We start from the raw sequence: 16,150 nt of genomic DNA on the forward strand, positions 1-16,150 counted from the left end.
CGTAGTGCTAGAATATAAAATACTGATGTTACCGTTATATGTACTATAATTCATGCAAGCGGGTTTTCATTGCCAGAAGCCTTAGAAGGTGCAGGGCCTTTCGGCGGCATCTTGGGGCTTTAACTCTTAAACTGCCACATACTTGGAGGTTAATGCATCCCTGGACGCCAAATACTTTTTTGCTGCACTTTAAGTAAACATCACAATTCACAAAGAAAAAGTTACATTTTAATGGAACACTTTTTTCATGCAAAGAGCATCACAACTACTGCAACACTGATCATTTTACACACTGCTAATGAACTGTAAAAACTATTTTAAAAAACTACTGGAACAATATGTACAAGGTGTAACTGACGCCATGGATGAAATCAACGAGCCAACTGCGCTTGAACTGGCTGCACGCAACCACACAGAGGTAAGCACTGATGCTGGCAGGCTATAGTGCAACGGCTCAATCCCAGAGACAGTCAGGCTGCAGTGCTGCAGGCACTCGCTTGGGTCACAGAATTGCACAGAAACACAGGAGATTGTAGAGACAGGAACTTTATTCAAACACTTCAAACAAACATGTCTCTTTCAGAAGTAAAATGAGCTCAGTATGCAGTTAGTTATCAATTAAAAAAATAAGCAAACATAGGGGAGCACAATGGGAGTGGGACCCGCAACAGGAGCAAAGGATGTCTGGGGGAAGGAGAGAGAAACAAAGCAATCAGCCAAAAAGGACATGTGCTGTTCAGGCTTTTAAGTATGCGTAGCGTCGCACGATAAGCATATCATGCGACACAGCAGCCGCAAGTAAGCCCAGCAAGTAAGGGAGCAATGTGAAGGTAGTCTATCAGTGGTTTTTTAAGAGGGTTTTTTTGAAGAACACTCAGCTGGGGATGCATCACAGTCAATCAGCAGCAAGGAGAAATGAATAACGCTCTAGCGGTCCAGTTATGCTAAGATTCACACCGTCATCGACGGTGATTTATTTATTTTTATGGTGGAGATTCCAGGGACGCACCCAGCCTTGGCCGGACCCGCACACACTCACAAACAGAGACAAAAACAAAGCAAACCAGTGATCAAACAGCAAATAAAGAATGTAATGAAAACAAAAGAAATAAATGAAAACAACGATACCACCCCTGTTCTCCTTAAGGCGATTACACATTAAATACAACAAAGCACAAACAAAACACACAGAGTAAATCATGAAAAACGTTCATTGAAAACGGCAACAGATGAAATATAATGATGAAAATAGAAAGTCCAGAGATCTGCACGTTGAATGGGAATGTAAAGATAGTCCTACTGCTAGTTCCTGAAATGGTGAAGACGGGTGGACGGGTTCAGGAGCGCTCCTTTCTTTGCAGGATAGCCATGAATCCACTTACAGTCCTCATGTACACAGGCAGACGGCAGACAATCCAGATGCACGAAACGATCCAGGACAAAATGAATAAGTACAGGTAACCCATCAGAAGGCAGGCAGACAGGAACTTGTAACACAAATTACAAAAATTTTTTTTTTGCTTTTGGTCACTGGCCCCCTTTTTAAAAACCGCGCTGACATCCTTTGACCACAACAGCCCCAGTACCCTCAGCAGAAGACCAATCAGAGCCACTGCAGGGACTACTGGGAGTTGCAGTTTCAAATTCTATTGGCTACTTTCACCATCCCAAGCCACGTGTTCCAATACAGTTGGTTCCTGGTCTCTCTACAGTGCAGTATTGCCACGAAAAAAGCCATAAAAATTGCGGAGGATATTCGTGGGTTCAAGCATAGGGTTGTTTGTATGTACACTTGGCACCAGGACACCCTAGGCCTCAGTTTGATGATCGACTTTGTAGTCGTGTCTTTGCACTTGCGGCCACATGTCTTGGACACTCGGGTGAAGAGAGGGGTGGAGCTGTCAACTGATCACCACCTGGTGGTGAGTTGGCTTTGATGGTGGGGGAGGATGCCGGTCAGGCCTGGTAGGCCCAAATGTGTTGTGAGGGTCTGCTGGGAACGTCTGGCAGAGCCCCCTGTCATAAGTAGCTTCAACTCCCACCTCCAGCAGAACTTCGACCACGTCCCGAGGGAGGTGGGGGACATTGAGTCCAAATGGGCCATGTTCCGTGCCTCTATTGTTGAGGCGGCTGACCAGAGCTGTGGCCATAAGGTGGTCGGTGCCTGTCGTGGCAGGAATCCCCGAACCTGTTGGTGGACACCGGTGGTGAGGGATGCTGTCAAGCTGAAGAAGGAGTCCTACAGGACCCTTTTGTCCTGTGGGACACTGGAGGCAGCTAATAGGTACTGGCAGGCCAAGCGGAATGCGGCTTCGGTGGTTGCTGAGGCAAAAACTCGGGCATGGGAGGAGTTTGGGGAGGCCATGGAGAACGACTTTCGGACGGCTTTGAGGAGATTCTGGTCCACCGTCCGGCATCTCAGGAGGGGGAAGCAGTGCAGTGTCAACACTGTATATGGTGGGGATGGTGCGCTGCTGACCTCGACTCGGGACGTTGTGGGTCGGTGGGGGGAGTACTTCGAAGACCTCCTCAATCCCACTAACATGCCTTCCAATGAGGAAGCAGAGCCTGGGGACTCGGAGGTGGGCTCCCCCATCTTTGGGACTGAGGTTACCGAGGTGGTCAAAAAACTCCTTGGTGGCAGGGCCCCGGGGGTGGATGAGATACGCCCGGAGTTCCTCAAGGCTCTGGATGTTGTAGGGCTGTCTTGGTTGACACGTCTCTGCAACATCACATGAACATCAGGGACAGTGCCTCTGGATTGGCAGACCGGGGTGGTGGTCCCCCTCTTTAAGAAGGGGGACCGGAGGGTGTATTCCAACTACAGAGGGATCAAACTCCTCAGCCTTCCTGGAAAAGTCTATTCGGGGGTTCTGGAGAGGAGGGTCCGTCGGATAGTCGAACCTCAGATTCAGGAGGAACAGTGTGGTTTTCGTCCTGGTCGTGGAACAGTGGACCAGCTCTACACCCTTAGCAGAGTCCTGGAGGGTGCATGGGAGTTCGCCCAACCAGTCTACATGTGTTTTGTGGACTTGGAAAAGGCGTTCGACCGTGTCCCTTGGGGAATCCTGTGGGGGGGTGCTCCGGGAGTATGGGGTACCGGACCCCCTGATAAGGGCTGTTCGGTCCCTGTACAACCAGTGTCAGAGCTTGGTCCGCATTGCCAGCAGTAAGTTGAACCCATTTCCAGTGAGAGTTGGACTCCGCCAGGGCTGCCCTTTGTCACCGATTTTGTTCATAACTTTTATGGACAGAATTTCTAGGTGCAGCCAGGGTGTTGAGGGGGTTCGGTTTGGTGGACTCAGGATTGGGTCACTGCTTTTTGCAGATGATGTTGTCCTGTTTGCTTCATCAGACCGTGATCTTCAATTCTCTTTGGATTGGTTCGCAGCTGAGTGTGAAGTGGCTGGGATAGGAATCAGCACCTCCAAATCCGAGACCATGGTCCTCAGCCGGAAAAGGCTGGAGTGCCCTCTCAGGGTTGGGAGCAAGATCCTGCCCCAAGTGGAGGAGTTCAAGTATCTCGGGGTCTTGTTCACGAGTGAGGGAAGAATGGAGTGTGAGATCGACAGGTGGATTGGTGCGGCGTCTGCAGTGATGCGGGCTCTGCATCGGTCTGTCATGGTGAAAAAGGAGCTGAGCCGCAAGGCAAAGCTCTCAATTTACCAGTCGATCTATGTTCCTACCCTCACCTATCGTCATGAGCTATGGGTAGTGACCGAAAGAACGAGATCGCGAATACAAGCGGCTTAAATGAATTTCCTCCGCAGGGTGTCTGTGTTCTCCCTTAAAGATAGGGTGAGAAGCTCAGTCATCCAGGAGGGGCTCAGAGTAGAGCCACTGCTCCTCCACATCGAGAGGAGACAGATGAGGTGGCTCGGGCATCTGATCAGGATGCCTCCTGGACCCCTCCCCGGTGAGGTGTTCCGGGCACGTCTAGCTGGGAGGAGGCCCCGGGGAAGACCCAGGACACGCTGGAGGGACTATGTCTCCTGGCTGGCCTGGGAACGCCTCGGGATTCTCCCGGAAGAGCTAGAAGAAGTGGCCGGAGTGAGGAAAGTCTGGGCATCTCTGCTCAAGCTGCTGCCCTCGCGACCCGACCTCGGATAAGTGGAAGAGGATGGATGGATGGATTTGCGGTTTCCGCTAACAATTATTAGATAGGTTCTAAGGAAAAATCTGCAAATGACTGAGGCCGTGAACTCTGAGCCGCGACTTTGCGGGGGTCTGCTGTATACTGTCTCAAACAAAAGCACACAGATTGGGGGTACAGGACTAAACCTGAGAACTGGAGTGCACTACACAACTTACACATCAATAGGGAATATTTTGTGAATCAACATTGGAAGGGTGAAACAATAGGTGGTGTTGAGCCAGTTGTAGGTATGCCACTCTGCTAAGTTTTAATGCTAGCCCATCTCAGATTGCCTGTCTGTAATGCCAATGAGGAGTGTTCTTTATCAAAGTGGGTTATGGCATAAAATAGACTGAGGTCTACAGTGCAACAGGAAAGACTCAGCACTGATGCTGCTTAAAAGTGATACAACTGAATTTCACAGGAATCATAAAGAAGTTTGCTACAAGGAACACCATAATACAAATCTAATGAAGGTGGGACATACTGTAGAATTTTCTATTGTGCCGTTTTGCCTTGTGCATTCACCTAAGGTTTTGTGGATGTTGTGGTTTGACTAGCCAGACAGCAACCACTGTGCAGAATGGTTGGAAGTGTACCTTGTTGCTCATACTGCATTTGTCACTGATTCACACTGCTTTTTCCTTCAGTCACTGTTACAAATATCATATGGCTGATGTTTGATAGTGCACTCTATGGCCTGTAGCATATTGTTCCAATGATATGTAAACAGCAATGCCATGTGCATCAAGTGCCATACAGTGATTTGAATTTCATGCTTGCTACAGTTACTACCTGAAGGTAAGGTGCAGAGAGAAGGAGTGTTTGTATTAACATGAAGGTCACAGGGGGCATGGAGCTAGCGTCAGAGTAAGGTCCCCCAAGTTAGATAATCTGCCTCTGCATTTTGGGGTTTTGTGTTCTAGGGCTCATTTCAGTCATGTATTTTTACGTTCAGTTTTGTTTTAAGTGAATCATTTGTATTCTGTATTTTCCATCAACGACGTTATGTGTTTTGTGGGGGCAGGCATTTTGTGGTCCATTTGTTTGCAGTTGCTACTGCTTTGGTATGTGAGGATGACCAGAAATGCCTAGTGTGTGACTACACTGTTGCAACAGTATGAAGATTACTATCATGTGCTTTGTTGTTGTCTAAAATTGTGGATACAAACCAGCTTTAGTGTGTGCATTCTCTCGGGATTTTATATCAGGCTGTCAATCCCTTTGCTTTTGACTTCTGACTATGGTTTAGTTTAGTGTTTTGGCTTTAACTCACTCCATTGATTTCACAATAAAGAACTTTGGCCCTTCTTCAACTACATTTCATCTCCTGATCTCTTATTCCTTAAACATGCCACCTTTCTGTATATGACAGAAGATTACTAAATATCAAAACGTTGACAAGAAATATCATCCATAACAAAAGTGTTGAGTCCACTATCCAACATACTTAATCCAAGAAAGAAAAACAAAGGGTTAAAGAAATCCAGAAAATTCAAAATTACAAATCAAAGGACACCAAACTGAATAACAAGCGCAAAGGGATATAGACAACAGAAGTTTAAAACAAATACCTCATTATTTTGCCTTTACAAAATTACTAAATAATTTAAAAATTAACTAAAAAGTAAAAACAAACTATCAAATGAAGGAAATTAATAAGAACATTAACACAACCAAATACTACAACATAACTAATAAAAAATAAGAAAATTAACCAAACTAAAATACAAGAAGTGGAGGCATTGTAAGACTATAATGCTGAAACATGCATTACTGCTGTCTTTAGATGAAGAGAATGCCTTAGATAGAATTGAAAGGGCTTATTTATTCACTCTTTTAGGTACATTGTGGTGTCTACTGTATATTTGTGGTATCTGTATATATCCAATATATTTCTTTATTTTAAGACATTGAACCAGACAGAGATGTCCTTTATCACCAATTTTATTTTCCATTTCTATTGATCTTTTGAACATCTTTTTGTGTTTACAATCAAGTTAAGTGTACTGTAAGGGAAAAACTCAAACAAAATGTATCTCCAAGTGTAGATGGCGTGGTGCTTTATATTACTGATTCATACTCATCACTTCTATATTTACAGAATGTATTGGATGAATTGGTAAAATTGCAGAATTCGAGTTAGTTTGAATAAGACATCCTGTAAATAGCCCTACTGAAAAAAACTTAACCTGCATATCATTAACACAGTTGGCAAAGGATTTCCTGTTATTCTTAAAAGTAAAAAGTAGAACAAATTTAATTCACCTGGTAGGGAATATGTGACCTATGAACAAACCGTGACAAAGCAATCATAAGGGCACAAATAAGATCATCCGTTTTAAAATATCCATAAAATAAAACCAAAAACAGTGTGTCAGGCACAACCAATACAGGCTTTCTTAGTAATTGTTTCTTGCTTCTCTCTGTCGGGTGTTTGAGACTCCATCTCATGGAGTGTTTGGGTCCAAATGAACACCATCTTTCTGCTGATGCCCACATTTAAGGTGTCTAGGAGGAAGGGGCATGGCAAACTCAGGGTGTGGCAGGTGGGGCTGAGCCTCATTGATGGTCTTTTTTAGCCTCAACTGTAGTGGATATAAGACATTAATAGTAGCAGCACCCCCTCCCATCCTGAAGTGGTAGTGCTTTCGCTAACAGAGTTGGTAAGGTGGTGTCAAGGTGCACAGGCGAGACGAATAATTCACTATTTTTTAGCATTTCTCCGCCATTCATTACTGTTGTTCTCAGTTAAGTGAACAATGTGCTGAACTGTTTTTCAGTAGTATTATTTCAAATTAGCTGTGCTACCCATTTAAGGTTGAAATCTAAGTAAACAACATAGACTTTAGCATTAATGTTTCCAGTACATCATCTATTGTAATGTATTGTTTAGTGCATGTAGTAAAAAAATATTTTGCATTTGTCATTCCAAAAATGCTGTATCACAAACATTTTTAGTAATAAAATGCATTACTACAGATGTTTCTGATACTCCATAAGTTGGAATGACAAATGCAAAGCAATTTATTACTACAAATATTTGTGATGTGCCATCTGTTGGAATGAAAGAGACATAACTCGGAGTCCTGCCATGTGCAAAAGTTCGCTGATGACACTGCTATCGTGGGCTGTATCAGGAATGGGCTGGAGGAGGAGTATAGGGACCTAATCAATGACTTTGTTAAATGGTCCGACTCAAACCACCTACACCTGAACACCAGCAAAACCAAGGAGCTGGTGGTGGATTTTAGGAGGCCCAGACCCCTCATAGACCCAGTGATCATCAAAGGTGACTGTGTGCAGATGGTGCAGACCTATAAATATCTGGGAGTGCAGCTGGATGATAAATTAGACTGGACTGCCAATACTGATGCGCTGTGCAAGAAAGGACAAAGCCGGTTATACTTCCTTAGAAGGCTGGCTTCCTTCAACATCTGCAATAAGATGCTGCAGATGTTCTATCAAACAGTTGTGGCGAGCACCCTCTTCTACGCAGTGGTGTGCTGGGGAGGCAGCATTAAGAGGAAAGACGCCTCACGCCTGGACAAACTGGTGAGGAAGGCAGGCTCTATTGTTGGCATGGAGCTGGACAGTTTAACATCTGTGGCAGAGCGAAGGGCGCTCAGCAGGCTCCTATCAATTATGGAGAATCCACTGCATCCACTAAATAATGTCATCTCCAGACAGAAGAGCAGCTTCAGCGACAGACTGCTGTCACTGTCCTGCTCCACAGACAGATTGAGGAGATCGTTCCTCCCCCAAACTATGCGACTCTTTAATTCCACCAGGGGGGGTAAACGTTAATATTTAACATTATACATAGTTATTGTCTGTTTTTTTCACCTGTATTATTATCATTCTTTAATTTAATATTATTTATTGTATCAGTATGATGCTGCTGAAGAATGTGAATTTCCCATCGGGATTAATAAAGTATCTATCTATCTATCTATCTATCTATCTATCTATCTATCTATCTATCTATCTATCTATCTATAACAACTGGAAAGACACAAAAATGTACATACAATTATCCTTTTATTAAGGTGGATTAAATATTTTTCTTTCTTTTCTCTCTAGAAGGGTAGCAAGGAAGATGTAGTGCAATATGCTTTATTCTCTGTACTGTACAATTTGTAGTTAAACATTGAATTTAACAAGTTAATTTTAAAATGTAATGTCCAAAAATAAATGTCATTAGTGCTGACAGGAAACATTGAGCAAAATTCACTACTAAAATGTTCAGTCAGTTTGGCTTTAATATTAGATATGATAGTATCTGGAAAAGAAGGCTTAACTTTTTTCATTTTGTAATTTTCTAGTACTGCTGTTCTCTAGATAAACAGATTAATGTAGACCTATTCCCTTGAATTTAACCCAATATTCATACCCTATTTTATGGTAATATATAATATGCTTGAAATTGAGTAAGTGCTATTTTTTAACAAGCATTAATTCTATAGTGCTATATTTAATTCCATCCATCCATCCATTATCCAACCCGCTATATCCCAACTACAGGGTCACGGGGGTCTGCTGGAGCCAATCCCAGGGCGCAAGGCAGGAAACAAACCCCGGGCAGGATGCCAGCCCACTGCAGATATTTAATTCCTACAATAATTATTTGTATGGTTATTAACTGATTTGGTAGTATGTGCCTCATACATGTGTGCAATTTTTCTTTACAGCCTTAGAAAAATTTCTGAAAAATTCACAAATATATGGAGTCATGTTAATGTTGATGAGAAAATAATTGAGTCATACATTGACTCTCTTAGAGATACACTCTGGCCTAATGGTTTGCCACAAGAAACCTATCCTGAAAGAAGACCTGAAGAGAAATTAAAAACCAAAGAACAAGTACAGAATTTGCTTCATGAAAAGTTAATTACTTACAGTGGTAATAAGGGTGAGTATTTTGTTTTAAAATTGAGGTCAATAAGACAAAAGACTTAATGATTTAGAAAAATGTTGTTTTTAAGTATATGCCATGGTATATTCCAGTGGAACTATTTCCTAGTAGCAAATATTTTTGACAAGAAAATTAGAAAGTGAAGGACCATAGCCACTTTAAAAAAAACTTTGGCAAAGATACTTAATATTTTATCCTATAGATATTCTGCAACAAGGACACTAAAAACAAAAAAAATCCCTATTCCACTTTTTAAATTAAGTCTTGTCTTAAAAAAATGTGTACAAAATGTAATTTCCAAATTCTTAAAATAGGTATTGCAAACCAACAAAAAAAACTGGGTGTTGTGGCCTCTAGGGGTATCTCAGACCCTAAACTCTAGGCACAACTGCACCAGACACAAGACCAGGGTTCAAAATGAGGCTTTTATGCCGCACAATACTTTTTCCACAAAGTAGCCAAGTATAGTTATCTTTATTCATTCATTCCTTCCTTTTCCTCCACAACCTCCAGCCCAGGTGAGCTTCTCCACTCCCAACTGTGACTCACGTGGGTGACTCCCTTTAAAGCTATAACCAAGAGCATTTCTGGCACATCAGTGCCAAACCCAGCAGCGCCCCCCAGCAGCACCTATGGATCCCAATAGGGATACCTTCCAGAACTACAACTTCCATGCAACCCTGCAGGCTTCCAAACAGGAGGCATGCCATAGTGAAGGTGCCCTTTAGTGTAGTTGAGGAACCCATGACCCCAGGAGGCAGCCTACCCCCTTCATTCCATTATTCTGGAATCCCTACCAGGAAAGGGAACAATAACCGTCCCGGCCAGGATACCCATCCATTCATATTGTCCATCCATTATTAAGGTCTCCTGGCTAAGGTGGGTAATGTTCCCTTACCCAGCAAAGAGGCCAGCCAATCCACATCATTCTTTATAGAGTATACTGTACTATATGTACTCTTAAGTCATTTTCAGCCTTTGCCAAGTCTCTGCAGACCTTACATTTGTACATGTCTCATATTGACTCAGTGTTTGGTGTTCACAAATCAAAATAATCTGTTCTGTATCTAATAGACAGCTTTGCATTTGCCAGATTGTATTCAAATAAATCTGTGCTATTTTTGTATAGTTACAACATACCTTAAAGACATTATATTTCTATTTTTATAAATTGAGATTATCCTCTCACTGTGACCTGTACTAGATAAAAAGGTTTCATAAAATGTTTTTTTATCACATTTTTATTGGACTTTTAATTCCTTTTGCCTTTTGAGGCCTTTTACGGTATGTTTTTTACCAGTTCCACTGCAGAAGTGTAAAGTGGCAGTCTACAAAGTCTTTCATAAATTTCAGTTCATTAAACTAATATTTTTTAAATGGTAGGTATGTTCACCTGTTTTATTTATTTATTTCATTTTCAGTTTATGTTTTAATGAAATTAAAACATATCACAGAGGGGCTTGTGTTTCTTCAAAATGCTGATGACAACAAGATACTGCTTTATGTAAGTTTGTTACCTGTAACTATTACAGAGATCAATTAGTTTTTATTGTTAATTTGTGAAACAGTATTTGGGGATAACTAAACTAAGATGTTATAATAGTACAGCTTGATTACTTTAATTAAGGTGTTCAGTATGTTTAGAGCTGCTCATAGCATGAGTCCCCCATCCAGTCATCCATTTAGAGAACCCACTTTTTCTAAGAGAGAGTCACGCACACCCATAGAGTTACAGTTGTGAACAAACCTAATCTGACAATCAGTGGGATCTGAGGGGAGCTGGAGTACATAATGAACACCACACAGAAAGTGCGTACACCACACAGTGACCCGGCTGGGGACTGAACCTGTGACAACAGGACTAACCACAGCACCACTGTTCTACCCCAGTGATATTTTCCAGAATTGTTTTAATTAATATAGAAGCAGGTCTAAGTTAAACTATTATTTAGGAAGCAGTTAAAATGTTTACTTCACATGTAAAGTAGTAAGTGCTGCTGCTTCACTGATTCAGTGTCCAGGGTTTGAATTCTGTGCATGGTTGTTGCTCATTCCTCTTATGCCTCTGTGGGTTTCCACCTAAAAATTCAGACATAAATAATACGACATAAATAATTCAGACAATAATAATTCATGTACCAGGATAAAAAAAATTTTTTTCAGCTGTTTAGAGATTAACATTTCTGTTCTTTGGGAATATATAGATATTTGTCCCCAGTATTAAATTTGGCTTTTCACAGAAGCTCATTAAATAAATTAATAAATATATTTACACACACTCACACACACACATACAATGGCCTGAACACACATCAGAGTAATTAAACAGAAAGGAATTGAAAAAGAAAGTAAACTTCTGACTTGGCTGTCCCAGTTGCAGTGAGGCACAATGCAGGCATATTGCAGTTGGTATAAAGGAGCCCCAGTAGCGTTTCTTGACACACTTTTGTTGAATAATTTGTTGGCTGAAAGAACTCAGTGTTAGAGTGTCAGTTTTGTTTTCTTTCTCTCCTTGATTACTACATCCAGAGGGTCCATAACTGAGCCTGCCTTTTTAATTAGCTTGTTGATTCGGTGGGCCTTTCATGAAATGATGTTACTAGCCCAGTGCACCATAGCATAGAAAATCACATTGGCCATCACCGAGTTGTAGAAGATGAGAAGGATGTTACTTTCCACAATACAGCAGTACCGTTTCTTGAGGAAAAAGAGCCTGCTCTGCCCTTTCTTATATAGTTCTTCTGCGTGACAATGCACCACTTCTACAGTGACCAGGCATAGAGGGTCTTTGGTGCTGCAAAAGTCAATAACCAGTTCTTTATCTTTGCTGATGTTAAGATGAAAATAATTTTCTTTGCACCAAGAAACAAAGTTCTCTACCTGACATGTACTCTGCCTCACTCCCAATATCAATGCACCCCATAAGTGAAGAATCATCTGAGAATTTCTGCTGGTGACATGACTCGGTGTTATATTTATAGTCTTAGGTGTACAGGGTGAAGAGAAAAGGAGATAGGACTTGTGTTGCTCACATTCCTATCAGTAACACAGTCCTTGAGTCTCACAAACTACAGTCTATACGACCGACAGTCCATTTTCCAGGACAGCTTAGGCTCACCCACCTGCATATCCCTGAGCTTACCCCTTTACATGGATGGCTGGATGGTAATATTTTAAAATTCAACCTGAAATAGAGTGAAAGAAAAATTATCATAAAATTGAATGTAACATATTTTGCAAATAAGAAATGACCACTCATCCCATTAAACTAAGAGCAAAGTCATGGCAACGTTTCATTCAGACGTAGGAGTTATTGTCCGGAGTCCTGCAACACTTAAACAAGTCCTTCCTAGTGTCCATCTTGAAAGCAGTTTCCCTTAAAGGAATACTCCACCCATAAATGATACCTTACTGATCCATGTAGTTTGTAGTCATGGCCAAGGAATAAATTTAGTCTCATATTTTCATGGAGAAAGTTTTTGGATAAAATGTCTGTGCTTGATAAGCATTTATAGACTGAATTGATTAATAATTGAATCTAATCATTGTTATGAATTCAAATTTTGTATCTAAGCGTAGTATTTTTTTCTTCAGTGTTAAAAAGTCGAATATTAGGTTAAGAACCATTTCAACTTACACTATCTAACAAACAACCTTTATTTTATTTAGTACCTTTCCATAGCAAACACCATCTCAAAGCACTTTACAGGTACAGCAGTTTACACATATTTTTTACAGTTGGATTACAAACAGGTTAAATGATTTTCTCAGGGTAACACAGCGAGTCACTGGTGGGATTTGAACCTCTCACTTTCTAGTTTAGAGTCCAGTGACTTAGCCACTACGTCACACAGCCTTACAAAGCTTGTCCAGCCCTGCACCTAACTCTGCTTGGTTTAGTTAAGCTTTCTGTGATTCTGTAAAATAATAAATGGGTTTTAGAAAATGAAAGAAATAATAGACCGTTTACATTATATTCATTTTGTTTTATCATTAGTTTTCACACTTTAGAACATATCCACTATTGAGATAAAATGGTATTAGAGATTGATTAGCATTTGTGTATTGTGCAGGTATGTTTGTCAGTGGCTTACTGTGATGTTTTTGCAAAAGTTGCACATCAAATTGAAAGTCTTAAAGCAACACAACATTATAAAGTGTACTTTTTCAATAACTGAGTTTTGAAAACTGTATTGTGTGGGGTGGGGGGGACTGAATAAAATCAGAAACACTGTTAAAAGATTAGCTCTAGGGGTGCTGGACTGTGAGATGGAAGTAGAGATTTAATGTGGCCTCTTCTAGCAGTGAAGACTCTGAAATCAGACACAAGTGTCATTGCTTCTGACATGTCTGGAGGGGGTTTAGCACAGTATGTATTGTAGTGTGTAATTTCTCATCTTCAAATTTTCTTTAGAAACTGCTGTTTCGTTTCTTAAATATATTCATACCAGAAAACAAAATTCTGTCAACTGAAAACATTCCCTGGATAAATGCTGAAGACTACAACCAACGAAAACCAAAATGAGCATCTTATCTGTGCCAAAGATAGCATTCCGCTGTACCTACGAGGAAATAACAACTGCTGCAGTACCTCTCACGAGGGAAATACAACACTCTACTGCTACAGGCAGGTGTGAACACGCAGTATGTGTTAAAAAGTCATAGGGATTCCCAGCATGTTTAAAATGGCAAAATTGTATATGTTAACGTTATTTTATGAAATATACAAATTTCTTTAAAGTTTTATTTTTACTGTAAATTTTAAAAATATGTAAACTGCTATTCAAGTATATTAATTTTGTTAAGTATATGTTGAATTCTCTTTTATAACAAATAAGAATGTTATAAATATATTTTACATTACACATTTCTATTGAAAAGAATCACTGTTGTTATTTCTTTGTGTTAAAAAAATAAGTGTACCATGTGTCCACAGTATTAGGTGCACTTTGTTGTGGATAACTTGGCAGTGACTGAATTATTGTGGCAAAAAAGACCATGAGATGAAAAACTGACCAAATGAAAATGGAACATCTCTGTCAGAAAGCAGGCAGAGGTCAAAACCTGGAAATCAAAAAGAGAATCGAATGTCTAAACCCAATGTACTTAATGCAGTCCAAGGAGGCCGGCAGTTTTTATTCTAACCAAGACTTACTTTTAACTGGAACGGCCATCTTAATTAAGCATATTCTTCATTAGACAGAATACTACATTAAAAAGTAACACAATAATATTAACTTTTCAAGGAATTAAAACATGGCATTTTCTACACCTTGGGACTTTGCTTTATTTGGAAATGCTATGGTTATTTAAGCAGTCAACTGATAATGATTTTACAGGGGAAATGTTATTAAAACAGCCATTTCTCTTTAGCATGAAGTGCCTGTTTCCTTTTTTTCCAGTTATTTTTAGTGAAATTGAAAGTGAATTACTGTCAGGTAACAAAGAACAGACAGAGATGCAGATGACAGCAGCAGCTATTTCACTGCTCTTTCTGCTTTTGTGATCATTAGCCATCAATTTAAAAAGACAAATATCAAAGAAACGAAAGCAGCCAAATCCTAAATGGAAAGATCAATTCAACTTAGTCATACTTATTAAATTTCTCTTTAAAGTTAATCAACCCTGTTTTGCATTTCTGGATTGACACAATAAAATTTGAAACTGGCAAATAACTGGATATTGAAGTAATACAGGAGTTCGATTCATTTAAAAATTGGTTGGAATAAAAACATGCAACCAGTGCAGCCTCCACGGACAGAACTGAGTAGCATGGGTTTGAGCCAAAAGAGCGAAAAGTAAACCTGGAGACAAAGTAACAGAAGTATAGAGTGAGGAACCAAAAGTAACTATGAACTAACTAGAGAGTTACTGCTTCTAACTATACCAGAGAGAACTTCTTTAGTGTTTCTTCAATCCACCACGGTACATAGGAGAAGCTGGGTGCCACCATTTTATAGCAGAAGCTCAATGACTTTACACAATGTGTCACCAAGGATCCCATACTAGTAACAGGTCCAAAGGTACTACAAAATGGCAACCAAAATATGACAGTAAAAAAAATGTAATTATTTAAATCGCAAAGAATTCATAAGAAATCACAAGCTCAAAATCAGAATTTTATGCATGAAACTAGTGAATTGGTTCTTTATTTTGCCTCAGAAGAGCTGGATCTGTCAGGCCATGTCAGATGTCCAGCAAAAGTACACTGGATACATGTCACATACAGTACTTGTTGGATCTTTTGCTATAATGGGTGCATGGCTGAAATAAAATCAGGGAGCTGAGGAATCCACTACATTGAACAGAATTTACAGTCATGTTTCAGTAACTATTTTGAAACTTTACTACCAAGTTACAAGGAGCAAAATCTGTGAAAAGGCCCATCTAGAGATGGGTTCTTTATTACCATCTGCTGTAAAATCATTAGTAACAATGTTTAGAAATTTAGCACTTGTAGTTGTTTGTGTGTGTATGCCACTCGTGGAGACCTAAAGTGTGCTATGAAAATACACCCCTTCAACATTAAATTGCCATATTGATTTTGTGATTATTTGCCATATCCTGGTCTTTTATCCGTCCACAAAAGCAGTCACTGATTTTTTTTCAGAATCTAGTGTTCTATTTTCAGTGCAAAATAAAATAAATTCCACAAGGTAAGTACATAAAAATTGAAATGACAAACAGTGGAGAAGATGGAATTGTTATTATCAAGAGAGACTAAAATGTTAATGTAGAACAATGTATACAATATATACCTGCTACCTAGTGCACACAAAGTCAAAAATATGGCTGTGCTCAAGAGTAAGTATTTTCATTTAATTGTAGATTACATATTGTGGCCTAATAGGTATTTAAATTTTAATCTTTGTGACAAAGGAGTTATATCAATGCCTGACCCGACACAGACAGACACGGGAGGCACACTTATAAAACAAATAAATGTTGTATTTTTCTTTTTCTTCTGCCTGTGGGCAATGCCTTCCCCATTCCCACAGGCACAACACAGTCCCAACAACCATAATACTTCTCTTCTTTATCTCCTCCACTCCTCTCCGGCAAGCTTTTTCTGCCTCCTCCTGACTCTGGCTGTCGGAGTG

At 40.2% G+C, this 16,150-nt stretch overlaps 1 protein-coding gene across 1 annotated transcript in view; it reads left to right on the forward strand.

The window, feature by feature from the left end:
- The window catches only part of si:rp71-46j2.7 (uncharacterized), a 55,706-nt gene extending 40,106 nt beyond the window's left edge, over positions 1 to 15,600 (forward strand). Inside the window, exons 15-17 of the mRNA XM_028815851.2 lie at positions 8,827 to 9,047; positions 10,472 to 10,554; positions 13,465 to 15,600. Of these exons, the coding sequence (XP_028671684.2) occupies positions 8,827 to 9,047; positions 10,472 to 10,554; positions 13,465 to 13,575 (415 nt within the window). The 3' untranslated portion in view covers positions 13,576 to 15,600. The remainder of the gene's footprint in view (positions 1 to 8,826; positions 9,048 to 10,471; positions 10,555 to 13,464) is intronic.
- Positions 15,601 to 16,150: the final 550 nt, after the last annotated feature.

The sequence above is a fragment of the Erpetoichthys calabaricus genome, chromosome 12 (genome assembly GCF_900747795.2).
Source record: "Erpetoichthys calabaricus chromosome 12, fErpCal1.3, whole genome shotgun sequence".
Classification (NCBI taxonomy): domain Eukaryota; kingdom Metazoa; phylum Chordata; class Cladistia; order Polypteriformes; family Polypteridae; genus Erpetoichthys; species Erpetoichthys calabaricus.